The 21,277-nt window shown below is 36.4% G+C and overlaps 2 protein-coding genes across 9 annotated transcripts in view; both read left to right on the forward strand.

Moving 5' to 3' along the window:
* Positions 1-528: 528 nt before the first annotated feature.
* LOC107756769 (bleomycin hydrolase-like) lies at positions 529-16,542 on the forward strand. Its single transcript, XM_016574007.1, has 12 exons — positions 529-671; positions 1,230-1,427; positions 2,012-2,121; positions 2,420-2,561; positions 2,753-2,841; positions 3,527-3,619; positions 10,355-10,510; positions 11,261-11,419; positions 12,305-12,372; positions 12,457-12,574; positions 13,621-13,690; positions 16,243-16,542. Exons 1-12 carry the CDS (start codon positions 662-664, stop codon positions 16,389-16,391), a joined length of 1,362 nt encoding a protein of 453 aa, XP_016429493.1. The 5' UTR covers positions 529-661; the 3' UTR covers positions 16,392-16,542.
* A 2,227-nt stretch (positions 16,543-18,769) lies between these two features.
* Positions 18,770-21,277, forward strand: part of LOC107756784 (sodium-dependent serotonin transporter-like) — a 17,336-nt gene continuing 14,828 nt past the window's right edge. For 2 of the 8 annotated variants that reach the window (XM_016574061.1, XM_016574053.1), the window contains exon 1: positions 18,773-19,117. The gene's annotated coding sequence lies outside the window, so the exon portion shown is untranslated. The other 6 variants (XM_016574075.1, XM_016574102.1, XM_016574085.1 and 3 more) reach the window with 4 other exon arrangements.

Here is a 21,277-nt window from a genome sequence, read left to right on the forward strand (position 1 = left end):
CTTGCCACTGCTCTATGTGAATGTGTAGATTTACTATAGCAAAACTAAAATGTGTTTAAAAGTACGTCTGACCAAATCCACCGGTTCGGTTTGGCCCCCCCAAGCTCAAACGTCAAGCTACGCCTATGAATCAACCTCTTATTAACGTTAATGCTGATTGTTTGTGTAATACAATTTCAACATGAAGGAGACATTTTGATTATAGCTAGGTAAGTTTTCTTATTTGTACATAATAATTTTATTTTTGACTTTTCTCTTTTAATGTTGCTGCTTGGATTTGTTATGGGCATTAATACTATACTAACATCTGTTCGTTATTTGAAGAAAAAAAACAATTGTTGAAAAGGAAAATAAATTGTACTTAATCGTTTAAGTGCTTCATTCAGTTCATGCTTTGTAGCCTATTCGTGAAAAGTAACCTGGAGTAACAGGTAAATACCATGGTATTTATCAAAATACCACTACCACATATCCCCAGTAGCCCCACTGAAGCTCCAGAAAGGAGGGTTTTCCCGAGATATGGCAACCTCGACAGAAAGACAAGCGATTTCACTGGATTTCCTGTTTCCGGAATTCCGCACGGGCTGGCTGGCTGTCGGCGAATGAAATAAACAAAGACTTACAAATCAGACTCCAACACCTCCTCTCCTAACCTGCAAACATGGACACTGGTGCGTATGTGTAAATATTGTTTCTCGCAGCTCGTAGGCGCGGGCTGAGGGCTCAGAGCTTCACAAATGTTGATGTGAATGGAGTAGCATTGTGTGGCTAACTAGCCCGAGCTGTTTAACTACTACTACAGCTGAAAGTGACTAAGCAACGCTGTGAGGTCGACTTTTAACTCTTGAAAGCTTATGCTCGAGTTAAATGACTCGAGTGACGCTTTGAATGGGATAAAAGGAGTGCGTACGTGTAATTATTTGAAATGGAAAGGTATGTTGTGTGAAAGATAAGCCGAACTACAGAAACGATGAATAGAGTCCAAGTGAAGTCAGAGAGCTGGCTGTCAATCATTTCAGGCAGAATCTGACAGCTTCATTCTGTCTTCAACTTTTGTGTGTCCCATGGACAAAAAGAAAGTCATACTTGTCAGTGTTTCTCAATATTCATGATTATGCTATGTATCAGTGAAAGTTTAAATGCACAGTTTCACACTCTGTCACTGTCCATCCTGGTCTGTAAATTAAGAGCTCTTGTTTTGTGTTTGTTTGCCCTTGTTTGTTGCCCAGGCCTGAGTCAGGAGAAAGCATCAGCTTTTGTCAAGCGATTCCACTCAGAGCCACGATATCTGCTCGCCCAGAACGTCTCGACTTGCATTGATCCGTTAGAGGTGTGTCTGCACCGGCAGACGGTCCAAGATACAGTACACGTCTTCCAGCACAGCATTCCCACAGAGGGCAAACCAGTCACCAACCAGAAAAACTCAGGTACCTACACTGTGAGGAAACTGATATGTAAAGTTTTGCACATAAATATTGCATCTGACAGATATTTTTATTATGTATATCACACACTACAGTTTAGGTTCACTAACTTTCTATTCATCAAAGAATCCTGGAAATCATGGATTCTAAAAAAATATTTAGTGATAGAACTGTTTTAAACATGAATAATTATAAGAATTTTTTTTTGAGCAGCAAATCAGCATATTAGAATGATTTCTTAAGGATCATGTGATACTGAAGACTGGAGTTATGCCTGCTAAAATTCAGCTTTGTCATCATAGGAAGAAATTACTTTTTAAAATATATTAAAATACAAAACAGTAATTGTACATTGTAATAATATTTCACAATATTACTGTTTTTACAGTATTTTTGATCAAATCAATGCAACCTTTGAGTATAAGAGACTTGGTGAATATGTTTCAAAAACATTTTAACTTTAACTTTTGAATGGTAGTGTATCTTTTTTTGCATATATATATATATATATATATACACACAGTTTAAGTACTTCCTTGTCAGGTTTGACCTGACCTCACTATCTGTGCTTGTTTTTTTCCCGTCAGGGAGATGTTGGATCTTTTCGTGCCTCAATGTCATGCGTCTTCCATTTATGAAGAAGTTTAACGTTGAAGAATTTGAATTCAGTCAGTCTTATCTTTTTTTCTGGGACAAGGTAAGTCAGCATTACCACTCCTCCTGGTTTGCATTTTCAAAAACAACAGACTCTTGACTGTTTAATCTGAGAATCAACTGTATTTATTTGCACCAGGCTCTGAGGTTGTAATTCTGCTGTATTGTTTTGCTGTCTATCGTTTGCTCTTGTTGTGTTAATGGTAAAAGTGCAGTAAATCCTCTTTTTGTGTGAGATGTATTGTGTTCCCTGGATGTTTGTGGCTCACTGTGTCCACTCTTTGCCCCTTCACCTTGTTGGTACACCCCCCCGATCATCTGTATTTCTGTTTTTGGCTCAGGTGGAGAGATGCTATTACTTTCTGCGTGCCTGTGTGGAGACGGCCCAGCGGAAGGAGTCAGTAGATGGCAGATTGGTTCAGTTCCTGCTATCAAATCCTACCAATGACGGCGGACAGTGGGATATGCTGGTTAACCTTATTGGTCAGTTTAGCTCTGTTGCATTGAATTAAACTCACATTTGTTCAGGGCAGGGGAAGTATTTATTTTTCAATTAAAAAGTGAATTTACATCTGTTCACTTTAGAATAAAAAGTAAATATATGAATTAAAATGAAACCCAACTTTGTACTTCTTTACATTCAAGTTTAATTTAAACTCCTATGTGTTTTTCAGAAAAATATGGCGTTGTCCCTAAGAAGTGCTTCCCCGAGTCTCACAGCTCTGAGGCATCCCGTAGAATGAATGATATCCTCAATCACAAGGTCAGTTCAGAGTTACGCTCAAAATGCAACTCTCAGTCTGCAGCCCCATGTATCCCCTCAAGCTTTCATGTTGACATTTACCGAAACGAGGATTTAGTGGCTGCGTATGCGCTGGTGGCTCCATCACAGAAACGCTCTTTGAGTCATCAAATGAGCAGAGGATACAGTCACTAATGTCACTTTCCTTGTCTTTTAGATAAATGAGGAAGATGGCAATTCGGCCCACATGACATTTAATGAAGAGCTGAAACAAATATGAGATAATGTGCCAGATTATGTCAGCTTATTTCAGTTATATTTAAATTCAGTTATTTGCCAAGGTAACATTAAATTTTTTTTCCCATGTAATATTTCTATTTTAGTTTTTTGACCCAAAACAATTTGTCATTTTAGTTTGTTTTTAGTTATCAGTAGCCTTTTTTTTTATATATATATGACTGAGGTCAGAGTCATGGAATAAGCTTCTAAAATGAGCATACTCATAATGTTACACTTACATTGTCTTTTAAAGCACTGTTTACTCTGGGGTTACTAAAATATTGTGAGAAAGCTAGATACAGTGGTTTATAAGATGTGTTATATCTAAGATATTCTATAATTAGACACATTATTTAACATTATCTATTTTTTTTTTAATTTAATTAGTATTGTGACTTGTAATTTGCATTAGTTTTTTGTGTTGCAGTTGAGGGAGTATTGTCTAAGGCTGAGGAACATGGTGGCCAGTGAAGTCCCTAAAACTGAGCTGTCTGACACTGTAGATACCATGATTGAGGAGGTGAGTTTGTTTTTTTGGAGCTAACCTGCCCTCTGTTTTATCATAATGGCGTAGTTCAGCCTGAAAAAAAGACATAATAATAATTTACTGACCCTCACGTCATTACAATCCTGTATACGCATATGCACGTCAATTACATAATTAAAGATATTGGCAACATATTGATTTGATTTTCAATAATAATTCTTTCATATTAGAAATTGGATTCTTTTTTTATTACTCTACATAAAAGATAACACCATATGAGTTTGGAATGACATGAGGATGAGTAAAAAATGATAATCACAATTTTTGGATAAAGGGGTGCGTTTCCCAAAAGCATCATTAGCTATCTATGGTCAAATGTTCCATTGAATGGAACTTGCTACCATACTTGCTTTTGGGAAACGCACCCCAGAATGGTAACAGAATGGTGCTATTCTCATAGGCCTGTTGAAGTCGCTGTTTGACTGCTTATCAAACCACCACTAGTGGTTGCCAGACAATATATTGCAAGGTTATCTTTCACAAGCTTGGCTGCGAACTCTTGCATATTTTGTATAAGCAGAGAGAACTGTAAAATTGAGGATGAGGACTGTCACGCTCACTTTTTTATAATTATGGGATTTGCAACTGTTTGTTCCTTATCAGCAGTTGCCAGCTCTGAAAACCTCCCAAACAGAAGGGCAGCATGATCAGTTTCATAATTCAGTCCATAAAAAGGTAAAGGTAATTTTTTTCATAAAGATCAGCATAGTGTAATAATGAACTATGAAAATATACAAAATATACAAATATATTAATGAAATATACAAACTAAAAGTAAAAAAGAAACCTTGCTTCTTAAAACACATTCAATGGGGTCCAAAAATCTGTTTAAGGAATTTGAAATATTTAAAATTAAAAAAAATTATTATACTGCTATTATATATTGTAATGTAAAGAATAAACAATACCCTATTAAATGTTAAATAGTCTCAAGACCCTTTTGTATGTCATACTGTAAGTGATGTAACGACGTAAGTACTGACATATTGTAAATATCATAAATGCTTGATCTGACAAATAGACATCAATAATTAAACTCCATTTAAACTGAGCAATAACATTGTCAACCATCTATGAACCAAAATGAACACGTACAAAGCGTGTCCTGGTTTTGTGAATACCTGCGTATGTGTATTTTAACGTATCTTTTATATGTTTGCACGCATTTTTATACGTGTGAGCGGAGGAAAGAAAAAGGATGAGCTAGACAGAGAGAAAGTGTGAGCGCCTGCAGGACTTGATGACAGAATGTTCCACAAACATGATTGTTATCGCCCGGTGCCTGTCGTTGAGTGGAAAAGGCAATCTCACTGGCATTATTACTATACCTCCACCATCTGCGGAGGGACGACGCACAGCGTACACGTCTAAGTTAATATCTCTTAAGCTTGTGCTCTGCGTTTCTCTCCCAGGATAAACATATGCCCGAGTATGATTTGTTTATCTGGTTGTGATACACATTCTCCTCTCACCCGCTTGGGCCTTTTCCTGTTTTTGACATGATGTTTGTTTGTCCACCTGGTGGTGGTTTGTTTTCTGTAGCACTTCACTAGCTGAGGAGTTGTTGGGAAGTGAGTTTGTTTATTTAATAGGGGCGCGTTGAGACGTCGCTTTTATTCATATCAAAATGATGGTGAGTTATGGTGGATTAAATCAAATGCAGGAAAGTCATATTATTTGCGTAATTGAGACTGGATACTAGTCCAGTGTAGACAAAACAAGTCAAGTCAGAACTTGTATGAGGGTCAAAATCAGTTTGTATCTTTCCTTTTTTTTTTTCTTTCGTTTCCATTCATAATCACACTAGTAGATCAAAGGTGACCTTGTTTAACTGGAGTTACTGATGTGTTGGCACTGCTGGACTGGACAATGTCACACTTTACAATCTCAGGACTGTATCTGACAGACCTTTGTGCTGCAAAACATGCCTTAAAGTGGCTCAAACAAACCATGTCTTCATGTGGAGCGATCACTTTACAAACCCTTCAGAATTTATCAATTTTAAAATATTTTTTTGTTTATAGAACACTTCCCTGCCATGTGTATAATTTCAGTTTATCTTACCTTTAGTTTTATAGCTTAGTGCAATCATAGATTTCCAGCCTGACACCTTAAAATGCTTCCTTTAAAATATATATATATATTTTCCCCCCTATATATATATATATATATATATATACAGATACAGATACACCTAATTAACCTATTTAAGTCTCTTTTGCTCATCAAGGCTGCATTTATTTGATCAGAAATACAATAAAAACAGTAATATTATGAAATATTATTTACATTTAAAATAATTGTTTTCTATTTTAATATATTTTAAAACTGAATTTATTCCTGTGATTGCAAAGCTGAATTTTCAGCAGTCATTACTTCAGTCTTTAGTGTCACATGGTCCCTCAGAAATAATTGTAATATGCTAATTTGGTGATTGATAAACATTTCTTATTGTTATCAATGCTGAAAACAGTAAGCACAATATTTTTGTGAATACCAAGATGCATTTTTTGATGAATATAAGTTCAGTATTTATTTAAAATATTTTTTTGTAAGATTATAAATGTCTTTTCTGTCACGTTTGATGAATTGAATGCATCCTTGCTGAATAAAGTACTTGAAATTCAGAGATCAAAAAACCTTTGTTTTTATAGTACATCAAAAGATCAAAGGAAATATTTTGATATAATTGCTTTAATCACAGAATCAACTCATCATGATTGTGTTATATAAACATTCTGTTCATCTGTCATATCTTAGTGTTTGTTTGCACATGCTAGAAGACAGTGTGTATGTATGATAAAGGAATGTGCAGATTTGTTGTTTTTTTTGGTTGAGGTCTGTTTAGTCACTGTGTTGTGGTTGTGGATAATTCTCTGCAAAGACATACTTAAATTCCCTTGTTGAGCTTTGTTTGCCTGAAAGGGCCAAATGTGTTTCATGTTTACACAAAACGTTCAAGTTAATCAATCAAATATATTTGTCATCTCTTCACAGCTTTTTAATGGGTAATCTGATCATGCTCTAAATTATATTTTGGCTTGCGTTGTGTCATTTTTGCCATGTAACGAAAACAAAAAGGCCAATTATTGACACGCCACCCTTTGCTGAACTTCATTCTGTTTACTTCCTTGCAAAGCTGTGCTTGAGAAGCAGATGCAAACAAAAATGATAAGATCAGCGCTGTGGTCTCAGTACCAGAGTCTGGCAGCCGTATAGAAAAGTGATGTTTACGATTAAGATCTTGTACCTTCCCACAGGCATCTGAAATCATGCCATGTTGCATCTTCATACATCCAGCCATTTGCATGGCTGATTGCTTGCACATGGATTACTTTGACGTGAGACAGCCAGCCAGAGTGTTGCTTTCCTTGTCAACAAACCCCTATTTGCCATATTCATACCTGGAGCACCTTGTGCCCACACACTGGAGCAGGTGCTTGTGATCCCAGATAAGCCAGTATCTCAACCCACTAGAACGAGAGGTGATGCATGTGGCATTGGATAAGTCTGACCATGAGTGACCTGAACCTTTCTCCACTCCTTAAACTTGTTTTGTTTTGTTTTATTAGTTTAAATATTGTTTTTTATTTTTGAATGTATTATTATTTATTTATTTATTTTAAGTTTGTGTAATTTTTTCTTCTTTTTGGGCTGGGGGTGTTTACATTTTTGTTTTAGTTTATTGCATTTATTTTGTCTATTTCTTTGTAATTAGTTTTTATTTAGTTCTGTGAGGGTTTTCATTTGTTTTTATTTTGTTTTTTGGTTTACATTTTTTGTTTAATTGTCTTTTATCTTTTAGTTTTGTGATGTTTAAATTAAATGTAGTTTATAGTTTATCTGCTTTGTTTGTTTTTTTATTTTGTTTTGCTTTTTTATTGTGGTTAATTTTAGTTTTTTGTAGTTTGTTTGTTTGTTTTGTCATTTTTTTTATTCTTTGTAATTTTATTTAGTTCTGTGGGGGTTTCATTTTAGTTTTTTACTTTGTTTTTTTATTTTGTTTTGCTTTTTTATTGTGGTTAATTTTAGTTTTTTGTAGTTTGTTTGTTTGTTTTGTCATTTTTTTTATTCTTTGTAATTTTATTTAGTTCTGTGGGGGTTTCATTTTAGTTTTTTACTTTGTTTATTTTAGTGCATTGCTTTTGTTTTGTCTTATTTTTGTAAATTGCTTTTAGTTCTGTGGGGGTTTTTCATGTATTGTTTTTTAATTCGTTTTTTTGTAATTACATTTTTATGTTTTTCAAGGTTTATATTTCATTTTGTTTTATTGGTTTTTGTTTCATTCGTTTTTTAGTTTATCTGTTTTGTTTTTGTTTTGCATTTATACTGTTGCTATTTATAGGGACAATGACACAGATTTGTCATAAGCCACGTTTGATCTCATAATGCCCGTGTGAGCACCATGGCTCAGTGTGTCTTAGCATGCAGACTACCACCAGGCCATAGCTCTGACCCTTTGGAATAAACTAAAATGTTTTCCTGTAACGTGTCACAAATGCTCTTGGCAATATACTTATATATTAGGTTATAGGATATATTAGGTTTTCATGCACCTTTCAGATAAAATGCCCATTGTTTACATACATACAAGTTTGATTTTCATTGCATCCATACACCTTGCTCTTGTTAAGTTGCTCTGACTCACAGATCCTGCATTATCCAAAGTCAAGGCGTGACGGAATGGCCAGAGGAGATGAGATTTAGTGCTTTTGGACGAGACATTGTGTTTTTCTTAAGCAAAAGATTTGCATTGTGCTGTGGCATGCTGATGTTCCTGGCCTTTGAGCCAGCTGCTCATCCCTGGTTGTGCCTCTCAGCTCTTCCTGCTGCCCTGTGGCCACACAGCCTCAGACAGGTGTTTCAATATTGACTCGCTGACTCCGTACTGACGTCAGTGAGCTTCGGCTATTGTTTCGCACGAGCAGGACTTTTCAACAGGCCCAAAAAAAAGGGAAAACGGGCGCCCATGTTGTTTGGACGGTCCTGCGAGTTTATATAACCTGCCAAGGAGGAGAGAGGATGTGAGAGCGTGCGACACAGAGGCTGTTTGTGCGGATGGAGCATCTGGGTCCAGCGCCGGGTCAACAGGGAGGAAAGAGGGCCGGGCGCCGCTGGTATTTACTCTCCCTCTGGGAAGACTGGATAGAGAAAACAAACTTTAATGCTAAATGGTTTTCTTTTTGGGATAGGGCTGGAATAGGGTGAGAGAGAAGGTTGGTTACTTGGAGAAAACCTCTCTTCTGAAATCTCTCATCTAAAGTACATTAAATTGTCAAATCTGTCATTTATTTCCCCTTATTTTCATCTGTGGAACACAAATGATATTTTACAAATGAAAGTGGATGATTTATACTGTGAAACTCCCAATAGGATAAAAAGGCACCATTAAAAATAGCCATTATGAGTCTTCTGAAGCCGTATGATAACTCATTTAACGTATGATTAAAAGACCAAAAGTTTTGTTTTTCTGCTTTTGTATTTTTTTTAAAGTTCTGAAAGGGCATTATCCATTGTATTTATTTGTCTATTTTTTTAAGTGTTTTTTTGTGTGATGAACAGACTAAAATTAGTTTTTTTTACTTTTTTGTACTTTTGTTTTTGTTATGTTGGTTTTTTGCCCTTTGTTGCTGTTAATTTTAGGGAAAATTAAGTGGGGAAAAAAAGAATAAATTAAAATGTTTCCCTATACCATCTCAGAAATTTAAGTCATTATTCTCACATTTTTCTATTAAAACAAACTTGCATGGCAAGTGTCATTGTTTTTTCACATCTCATGAGCTCAAATGTCTTGGGTGTTTTGAATTTAGTATTTTCACTGCACTTTTATGGTGCTTTTTGTCCTTTTTGGAGCTTGACTGTATAAATCACCATCCACTTTTGTTGGAATAACGAAGCTTTAACATTCTGCAATATCTCTCCTTTTGTGAAACAACATGAGGGTGAGTAAATATGTTTTCATTAATCTGTGAACTATTCCTTTAAAAAAAAGTTTTAGGAGCCATAAATATATGCGTTTTTATTTTCTGTTTACTTCTCTGTGAAGTCCAGACAAATGAAAGCTCATATAGTGTGAATAAAGTCCAACAGAATTCTCTGTAAAATTCAATTTGTGTGGCGCATGTCTTTGTTGATCCGCCTATTTGTATATGCCAAAAGAAAAAAGACAGGCACATCTTATCTCTCCAGTTTCTTGCCTTCCTGCGTGTGCCTTTGCGATTGACCAAGAAGTGCATATTATCAAGGTCAAGTTAATCTTGGCTACAAGAAATCCGCGTTCCAATATATAAAGCTCAGGCCGCGGTCAGGAGAGGGCAGGAAATGCTTCGGTTTGGAGTAACAAAGGCTAAGTTCTGAGAACTAAAAACAGTTTGAGTTCAGAATAAAGTGTACCAGGGTCAAACATTGGACGCCTCACACACATTGTTTGTGTTCTTAGTGCTCATCTCAGCTACATCCTGTCAAAGCCAGAGCTTTCTCTAATGTGGTTTGTTTTGATTTCCCAGGTCTTATTTAAGATATCACATTCATATGTCATCCATCTTCAGAGTTCAAACATAACGCCAGCCTTCAATCAACCATTTTTTAATTTTGAATGCTTATTAGGAGCCATAAAACTTGAGAGTTTCCGCTATGTACACTACTGTTCAAAAGGTTGGTGTCAATATGATTTCATGTATCTTTTTTTATTTTATTTTATGTCTTCAGGTGTTTCGAGTGGCCAGTGTTTGTCTGGGCAGTCCTCCAAACACCATCTGTTGGGAATACCGGGACAAGGACAAGAACTTCCACCGCATGGGCCCTTTAACTCCTCTGGAGTTTTACACAAAGCACGTCAAGCCCCTCTATAATCTTCAGGACAAGGTAAGAGCAGCACAGGCCACATCAGCTTCAGTCTGTTGTCGTCCTCACTTATAAATTGTGTCATCTCTATGCAGATCTGCCTCGTTAACGACCCTCGGCCCCAAAACCCCTATGGAAAGCTGTACAGTGTGGAGTTTCTGGGAAACATGGTGGCCGGCCGCAGAACACTTTACAACAACCAGTCCATCGAGCTGCTCAAGAAAGCTGCTGCAGATTCCATCAAAGGTGGAGAGGTAAAATCAGTGGGGTTCGAAGGGTTGCCATTATAATTGACCGTTCGCAGAGAGCTTGATTTACAGGCGATCTGACCAATCACAACGCGGATATTATGTGCCGCCGCTGCTATCCGCCATCTTGCCCGACAGCTACGGCCACCATTTTTTAATTTTGAATGCTTATTAGGAGCCATAAAACTTGAGAGTTTCCGCTATGTACACTACTGTTCAAAAGGTTGGTGTCAATATGATTTCATGTATCTTTTTTTATTTTATTTTATGTCTTCAGGTGTTTCGAGTGGCCAGTGTTTGTCTGGGCAGTCCTCCAGACACCATCTGTTGGGAATACCGGGACAAGGACAAGACCTTCCACCGCATGGGCCCTTTAACTCCTCTGGAGTTTTACACAAAGCACGTCAAGCCCCTCTATAATCTCCAGGACAAGGTAGGAGCAACATAGGCTATGTCAGCTTCAGCATTATATGCCTTCAGTCTGTTGTAGTCCTCACTCACAGGTTGTGCAATCTCTATGCAGTTTTGCCTCGTTAATGACCCTCGGCCCCAAAACCCCTATGGAAAGCTGTACAGTGTGGAGTTTCTGGGAAACATGGTGGGTGGCCGCAGAACACTTTACAACAACCAGTCCATCGAGCTGCTCAAGAAAGCTGCTGCAGATTCCATCAAGAGTGGAGAGGTAAAATCAATTGGGTTCGAAGGGTTGCCATTATAATTAGGCTGGTTTAGGGTCATGTGATTATCTTTGCAAAAGTTTAGGGATACTGAGGTATTTTATTTTGGGAATACTTTTCTGAATACTTTAATTTGGTATGCTTTAAATTGATCAAAAGTGACAGAAAAGACATTTATAATATTACAAAATATTTCTATTTCAAATAAATGCTATTGGTTAAAGAATTATAAACATTTCTGAAGTATCATGTGACACTGAAGACTGGAGCAATGGCTGCTGAAAATTCAAAATTTCCATCACAGGAATAAATTAGAATTGGAAACATGTTAAAATAGAAAAGAGTTATTTTAAACTAGTAATAATATTTTTAAAAAATGTTACTTTTGTACTGAATTTTTGATCAAATGCAACTTTAAGCATAAGAAACGGTTTTGAAAAACATTTTGAGCTGTAGTGTATATGGATGCTAGTCATGGCCCAGGAATAAACAGATAGCACAATTATTCCCACATGACAAAAGAGACCTATGAGGTTTGATAGTGATTGTTGAAGGTGGTGAATCTGTTACAAATGCAGCATTTTGATGGCTGTAGTGGAAATGAAATGAGAGAAGCTGTTTTTTCTACATTTATCTTTAAAGTACTACCACTGAAACATATTTGAGCTAAAAAAACTTATTTGTGTCACTCTCTAAGGTTTACATGCCTGTGTGTATTGATTTGGCATGCAAACATTATTTATTGAATTTTTTTGCAATTTCAGTACATTGCATTCTGTCTGGAATTTTAAAGTCTTGTCTTACATGTTGTGTAAAATGGTTGTACAAAAATGGTGGTTGTTATAACCGACCCACAGAAAGTGGATTAATTGGTGTCTTTCTGGCATCAGGCGGTGTGGTTTGGCTGTGACGTAGGCAAACATTTCCACAGCAAACTGGGCATCAATGACATGCATGTGTGAGTATTGTTTCTTCTGCCAGTTAAAAGGTAAGACTTTTCTCAATGTGTTTTTGACACTAAGGATTCTCTGTATTTTTGTAGGTTTGACCATGACCTGGTGTTCGGCATCTCAGTGAAAAACTTGTCTAAGGCGGAAAGGTTGATCTATGGAGATTCCATGATGACCCATGCCATGATTCTGACTGGTGTTACTGACAAGGTATTGAGAGAACAGCACGCTCAAAAACATTGTCAGATATGCTTGGTTGGCTGGTACAAGTTGAGCTAGTTATTTAAAGAGCACTATATCGCACAGGTCATGACCCTGAATGCTCATTAACAGCTCTTACAGTCAGTGTGACCTCGAGATTTTTCCTCCCTCTGCAGACATCCGGCCTGTTTAATTACAAGCAGTTTTTTTAGATTACTGTCTACTTTCCCTCACAAGTCATCATATGCATGTCCAGAGTTCATTATTCTCTTCTCTGGTACCCGGTGGGCAGCACCAATGTGCTGTAAAGCAAAGGGCTTCTTCGCCCTGTTTTATTAATCAGTCAAACATAGCTTAGGTTTAAAAAGCAGCTAGACATTACATGGGAAATACAGAAAAATAATACTTAATATAACAAATTAATGCTTCTGTTCAGCAAGGATGCATTAAATTGATCAAAAGTGACAGTAAATACATTTATAATGTTCTAAATGCTATAAACTTCTATTTCAAATCTACACCTTTCTTTTGAACTTTCTATTCATCAAAGAATTCAGAAAAAATGTATCACAGTTTCCACAAACATATTAAGCAGCACAACTGTTTTCAACATTGATAATAAAAAGAAATGTTTCTTGAGCAGCAAATCAGCATATTAGAATGATTTCTGAAGGATCATGTGATACTGACGACTGGAGCAATGCCTGCTGAAAATTCAGCTTTGCCATCATAGGAATAAATCACATTTTAAATGTATTTAAATATATTAAAATAGAAAAGTTATTTTAAATTGTAATATTTTACTATTTTTACTGTATTTTCGATCAAATAAATGCAGCTTGGCAAGCATAGGAGGCTTCTTTCAAAAACATAAAATCTTACCAACCCCAAACATTTGAAAATTAGTGTACAGTGGTAATAGTTCACATATCAACCTTTGTGAACCTAAACCCTTTCGGTTATGAGTCCACATCTCTATCCACTACACTATGATTGGCATGTGTATGGGACAGACTTTCACTCTCTGTTTCATCACATCTGTCTCTCGTCCACAGAATGGAAAGGAGGGATGCTATGAGAAGTGGCGTGTGGAAAACTCGTGGGGAGACGACCGTGGGAATAAAGGTGAGGGGTTACCGTCTGTCTGCTGCTTATATATGCTTCCTAATTTACAGATATTTGACTTTTGACATTGAATAATTCAATTTGCAGCAGGATTACCTCTTGGGGCTCCTTAGTCCACTCTTCAATGACTTAATTTAACTCATGTCTGAGAACACCAGGAGTCAGATATTTGATTTAGCATGGGCCATGGGGTCTCTGTTGGGCCTCTCTGGATTTAGAGGTTTAGAGCGTGGTGTGTGTGTTATTCAGGCCTGGCACATCTGTAGACCCGCTCACAGCTGGACCTCATGTCCATACCCACTGTCTTATTTAAAACAGACGCTACATTGAGGGGCTGTTTAATTAGCTTTGGTTGCCTGGAGAAAGAAAGAGTGTGTGCACACGCACACATTGCCGTTTTCTTTCTGCTTCCACAGACCTGAATTCCTCAGAAGATTATAGAGATATTTTGGCCTGCTCGTTTTTCATAGAAAATGATTCCTTGCAGATTGCTTCATCTGTGCATTTAAAAAGTTCAAAGTTTGCCTTAAAGGTGAAGCATGTCATTTTTTTCCATGTTAAAATACTTTCTTTTGTTGGTTTAATGAGATGCGAAGGGATTCATAGGTCAGTTTCCTCAAAATGTGTAAATGCTGTGGTTCTGTGGTGTTTCTAAGGCAAGCATTGCTATTTCTGTTGCACATATACTAACGTCAGTAAACTTTGCATAATTAACAGCAAATCTCAAAATGAAAATGACTTTTCATACATGTACATTATAATGTTGTGATGATGAAATTCACTTGTAGCATTTAAAACTACTGAGTTTTTTTATTTTGACAAAATAATATTTGACGCAGTAAGCAACTGCCCTAGAAATGCCCTAGCAACCACTAAAAACACCTTAGCAATGACCAGAACATTCCAGCAGTGCCAACTCCAACATCACACTAGTAGTGCAGTAGTTAGATGCTTCACCTTTAACACTGATTTTAGTAGAAACGTCTGGCAATGTTGTAAAAATATCAGCCTTACAGCGCACAGTGAATTAATAAATGATGGATCACATCTAATCACGGCTATTTATAAATTCAAAACATCACAGCTGCACATAAATCAGGACATTTTGTGGTTTTCCAGCAACATTGTTTGGCAGCTAGATGAGGAGAGGAATTAGAAAAATGTGTTGTTGAGGTCGAAGGGGTTAAGGGCTCTCAAATTGTTCATAACAGTTGTTTCCCCTGAAGATTAGACAGTAATGTGATATACTCAGGGGGGCCGGATAAACGTTCTGGAGGAAAACAGGCTTCAGGCTTGTAAGATTGATTATTTCTGCCTCTTTCTGGCCTATTTTTGCATATTGTGGCACAAACGAGGTTGATGAGGGGTAATTGTGTAACTGATTTTGACAGAATATTTATAATGCGGTCAATGGCTCACTGGAGGCCCTGAAGCTGGTAGATTTTATGGCTGTAGAAGTGAAGTGATGAATAGAGGGATAAATATTCTCTCAGATGCTTTGTGCCCCCCAGGAATGGACGATTTTTTTTTTTACAAACACAAAGACTGCCAGCTGCCCAAATAAACGTGATGTTTTGTAGCAAAAATCAGTGTTTTTCAGATTCAGAACCGTTTGTCTCTGAGGCTTCTCTCAGTCTCATTAAAAGTCTGTTCTCATCCAAGAGTGATGCCCCATTTGTACACACTCAGACTATTTTGAAAAATCACACTTTGATAACCCAAGCATTGCGCTGAGGTACTGATGCAGAAAAATCCAACATGGAAATCCAAGCTCTACTGCTCCATTTGTTCTCAGGATGTTCTGCTCTGTTTCACTTGGCATTTTTCTTCTGTTCGATGGCCCGGTTTGATTCGTCTTAGTCAACCGGTCATGGCTCAGGAGTGAACACTGTGGGAAATAAACCTTATCATCATCTACTTCCTGCTTTTAACAGGGCAAAACATTCCTGATGTCAAGTTTTTGTACGTTCTTTAAGTGATTAAGAGAGGAACAGGCTTTATCGGGAGCCACTGTTGGACACGATTGGATCCTGACACACCCTGAATGAAAAATATTGTTCAAATGTGTGTTTGCTCGTTTTAAAATCAAACTTTTTCAGTTTTGAGAAGTTAGACAGGTGATCTAGACAAGGTGTGGCTCGTTCCCTCCATGCGAACAATGGAGAAAGTGCGGCGCTAATGGGATCAGGATTTCATTTGACATCAGATTTGGCAGCATTAAACACCGTTTGCTGTTAAAGTTTTACTCACAAGCCTAATCGGGTTTCAGCGTGTGACGAAAAATCCCGTCTCACGAGGCGGGTGTTAAATCGAACATCTCTCAGGCCTGGACGGTATATAGCGTCATATGTTGCTTAATTACACATTTAATTAGTGGATTGTGCTCTGTTCAAACCAAGTGAGCTAAGCTGAAGTTTCTCATAAGAGCTTCTGCTGCAGCAAATTAAATGGTGTTCCACTCCTCTGTCCCGCTATCTTTCTTTTGCTCATCTCTCATTTTACCCGTTTATCTCTGACTGTTGTCCGTGCCTCATGTCTGCCTCTTCCTGCAGGATATCTGATCATGACAGACGAGTGGTTTTCTGAGTATGTTTACGAGGTGGTGGTGGATAAGAATTTCCTCCCTCCTGAAGTGCTGGACGTCATGCAGCAGGACCCCATCCTCCTCCCAGCCTGGGACCCCATGGGAGCCCTGGCATAACCATGGGAGCCGAAGGAACTGGTCTCAGCCTGGTCTCCTTGACTCTGCCTCCAACTGGTTTTTACCCTCCTACCATCTCTCACAAAAAGCCTACTCTAGATATAAAAAAAATAAAAATAAAGTTTTGTTTTTTTTTGCCTCTTTTTTATTATCACTGGAGTCTGAGTGTCGAATCATTTCAATGCATCATTTGCTTAGTAGCATTTCTGATTTAATCAGTGTTACATTATTTGAATTCTGGCATCTTTGAGATATAAACACTGGCATTCAAAAGTTTGGGGTCAGGTTCTTTTTTTTTGGGGGGGGTCAATATATTTATTCAGCAAGGATGCATTAAATTGATCAAGTTAAACTTGCAAAGTACAAAGTACTTTTTAAATAAATAGAATTCTTTTAAACTTTCTACTCATCAAAAAATTCTGGAAGAAATGTATCATAGTTTCTACAGAAAGCAGCACAACTGTTTTCAACATTGATAATAAGAAATGTTTCTTGAGTGCCAAGTCAGCATATGAGAATGATTTATGAAAGATCATGAGACACTGAACACTGGAGTAATGATGCTGAAAATTCAGCTTAGACATCACAGGAATAAATTATATTTTTAAAATATATTAAAATAGAAAAAAGTGATGTTGCATTGTAATTATATTTCACTATATTAATGTTTTTACTGTAATTTTGATCAAATAATTGCAGCCTTGGTGAGCATATGATACTTCTTTCAAAAACTTTTTTTTTTTTTTTTTTTTTAAACTTACCTACCCCAAACTGTTAAACAGTAGTGTAGATATTTTTGAATGGCCGTCATATAAGAAAGATCCTTTATTTATGTTTTGTAGTACATAAACCAACAATTATTGGGTCATGTACTAGAATTTCATTACAACAGCAATCCTAAGTGCAACGGTCTCCACCAACAGGATTATTTCAGATCCCATTGGAAGACTCTCAGCACAGCATATGTTAAATCATGGCTTGAGATCTATGATGTTATCTGTTGGAGTTCACATCAGAACGTGCCTGATGTTACGCATGCACTCCTTAAGTACTTCGTTTTAAGGCCATCTCATCTCTGCTGGTCTTTATTGAAGTCTGAGTCTAAGATCAGCCAGTTTTAAGGGGCATAAAAGTGAACAAATTGAGTTGAGTCAGCTTGATCTGTGTTAAATCTAATTAAGAGGAGTTAATTCCCCTTAATTACACCCACACAGCAGTGTGTATGAAGGAAAGAAGATTAATGAGTACATACTCCAGGGTTATTTGTTTTGACATTTTTTTTATTTGTATTTTGTTTAATTTACTTTGATATTTTTAAATGTCTTTTTCATTTTAGATTAGTTTTTCTTTATTTGTTTAGTTTATTAGCTTTGGCTCTCAGTTCTAGTTAATTTTTTTTATGTTCAGTTTTTGATGCATTTAAAATATAAAAATATAAAAAATATTTTATATATACTATATATATATAATGTAATAGAATCTATTTTAATATATAGTATTATTGTAATATATTAAATATATTTAATATATAGCTGTATTTTAGGGCTGCAAAAGATAACGCATTAACTGATCATTTAAATATATTTTACAGGATCAGTTTTCTCAAGGCTGGCCAGTGTTATCACTAGTAGCATTTTGATGTTTAATGTTAATAATTAGGGTTTAAAATTTTATAATGTACAGATTATCAAAAACTAAAATTACTTCATATTTCATGATATTTCATATTTCGGATATTTTAGTTTAGTTTTGGAGTCGTTAAAATGTTCCCAGTTGTTTAAGTGTTTATTTTTTATTTTAGTTAACAATAGCAAATGTGTTTTCATTTAGTTTCTGTTTGTTTTTTTGTTTTTTTAGAAATAACACTGTTGTGTGTTCACAATTTTCTCTTAGAAGCTCCTTAATATAGGCCTTTCAGATATTTAAATTTCTTTAAAAACGTATTTAATCTTATTTACTACATAATATGGAAAAGGTCTGTTGAGGAAACTAAAGACCTGCAGATTTTTTGGCGGTTTACCAGATTTGGCGGTTCACACAGCAGATGACTGACTGAACAGGAAATTTGATCATTTAAATTTATTTTTCAAATGTATTATTTTTATTTTTGCCAAATCAGTTAGTCCTCCTTGTGACCAAGATTTTTCAGTAAATGCTTCCATATGGCAAAATGTCCCTTTAAGACAAACTGAGTACGTTCCAACAACATAAAATGATATTATCAGACTACTGCATGGAGTTAACACAATCTTTCCACTACCATGGAGAGACAGTACCTTTTTGAACTTTGCAAAGACTGTGGTCGAAAGAAATACCAGGACCTCACGATAGATTAAAACACGTGGAAGGGGTTTTAAAGACCTCCGAGGAATGGTACCTTTTTGTTGGCCGTTCCATGAAACAATAATTCCTCCGAGTCCTCATCCCAACAGAGAGTGATTCCAAGAACTCTCTAGTTGAGTGCTGAAATGGGACTCTTGACTGAATGTTTGTGCCCTTAATTCATATCCTGATCTGCCACTGGTTAGCAAGAAAGTTAAAGGGGGAGTGCATTTGTCACAGACACAATCTAAGCTTCTTATTTCCCTCCTTTAAAATCTGTTTCGCCTAGTTGAGATACCTTTGCCCAATCCCTCTGTTTCCCTCCTGCCTTTCAGTTCATTGGACTTGTTGTGGATTAACCTACTAGCTCAGACAGATTGGAAAGACTTGCTGTTCTCCAAACTGTAAGTGTAATTGTATGTCATAGAATTGTGGTTCTTTGAGAAGAGCTATTAAGTGAATGTGTGCGGGATCTTATATGTGTTTCTCTTCGTGGATTTAAAACGGGGTTGTAGCATCTATTACATCTAGCTTTAAAACTAAGTCAGCCTCTCGTGGACGTTTGGGACAATATTTGGCAAGATATTGCAGATGGGCAAGCAGAACTGGATGTAATGGATCCTCAGTAAATGTTCTTGGTGCTTTACATTAGTTGTGTATGCTTAACAGTATGTGAGTGCTTGCATGTAAGAAGTGGGGGAAATGGTTTGTATTGTCCTCTGATGGATGCTGCAAAAATCTCAAATTAGCATGAACTGCAGAACTCAGTTTGACATCTGTAAGGTAGGTAACACTTTCTCTGTCTTTCTCTTTAGGTACACTATAAGGAAATATTTAAAAACTGTTTAATTAGCTATGTTTTTTTTAGTATTTTTAAGGTTACTGACATACATTATATCTGCTTTTCATACGTGAAGGTATTATTTGTACCTGTAAAAGCGGCTTGAATAATATGTTTGCAGTTCCTCGCTGCTCTGTAGAGAACGCTGTTTCTCCCTAAAACATGTCCAGAGAACATCCTTCTCAATAAAAAGATAGGAACTCTGCGATAAAAATAGAAAAAGGGCACAGATTTGACAGCGAATGAATAAGGATGTGTGGAATAAATTGGAAAATGCCTGGGGGAAAAAATGTTTAAAGAGGTAAAATAATAAGATGTGAGATCTGTGATGTTGTTCTCCTGAGGCGGTCCTTCGTGTACTCTGTTTAGGGTCATTAGAGAGATTAAACGTCCCTTCTCTTTCGGTCCATTTGCGCCTTCATCACGTTGTCAGCACTCGTCCTTCTGTCCTGATCCCTCTGTCTCGTCTTCTATCCCCTAACTGTCTAAACAGAGACTAGAACACTCACAACAACATGTCAACGATTAGCAAAGGTGCCAACCCTCTTGTTTTCAGCTCAGATTATGACATTTAAGTATTTAGATATGCGCGTGATAGCAACATCCGTTCCTCATTTCATTTCGCTTAGAAGAATAGCCTATTATGATTAGGGAGACAGGGGATGGTTGTAACACTTTCAATTTCTCAAATAAGGAACAAGTTACAAATCAGCTATTTCACTTCACACATTCTCAATTTAGTCTTTATTCCACATGTGAGGACGTAGAGCCCTGTGGCAGACACAGCAGATTTTAGAGGAGAAAAACTAATTTTGAGGTAAGAAAGTAACTTTTTATACTTCATTTAATTTTGTGATGGCAGTCCCTGCTTTGTATTTAAACTCATCAAAGTTAAATTATGTTTATTGTGTGTCTGTGTAGATATTTTGTTAGTGCTAATGTTTGGCTGTTAGCTGTAAGGTGAGCTAGATCATGGCTACAAGACTCAGGGTTAGTTGTAACATCAATGAAACATGTTACAACCTTTTTATACAGTCTATGGTTATAACCTACCCCAATCAATTTTTTGTTTTATTTATGTGTTTTCTTTGAAGTGCTCAAGTTCAATTTTATTATGGCCAATTACTATGACTGACATTAACAAACATGATTAAACACACACACACAAACACTGTTCAATTGTTGAAGCTAGTGCACATTTGCGCAAAATATTTAAAAATCCATTTTTTGTCATAATTCTTATTGCATAATGTTACATCGTACTCCAGGGTATGTTACAACTAATCCGGACTATGGGGTGAATTGTTACATTTCATTCCTTGTGTTTGAAACTAAACTATGCATTTTCAGTTTATGCTGCAAAGATAACAGCTATGCCATTTAATATCAGACACTTGTAACTAGTTTGAATCACATTTTGAACACACTCACTTACAAGAACTCCAAGATAAAGACAGAAATGTCAAACATTTTACAACCATCCCTGGTCTCCCTCTACATACTTTTAAGAAAAATATATTCTTACTTAAGACATGCTTTTCAATCAAAACATTTCATAAAAAAGGTTCATGTATATGCTGGCAAAATTTAAAGGGGTCATATGATGTTGCTAAAAAGAACATTATTTTGTGTATTTGGTGTAATGAAATGTGTTTATGCGGTTTAAGGTTAAAAAAAACATTATTTTCCACATACTGTGCTAGATTTGCTTATACAGGAGTAT

The sequence above is a fragment of the Sinocyclocheilus rhinocerous genome, unplaced genomic scaffold, assembly GCF_001515625.1.
Source record: "Sinocyclocheilus rhinocerous isolate Xijiao unplaced genomic scaffold, SAMN03320098_v1.1 scaffold1152, whole genome shotgun sequence".
Lineage (NCBI taxonomy): Eukaryota > Metazoa > Chordata > Actinopteri > Cypriniformes > Cyprinidae > Sinocyclocheilus > Sinocyclocheilus rhinocerous.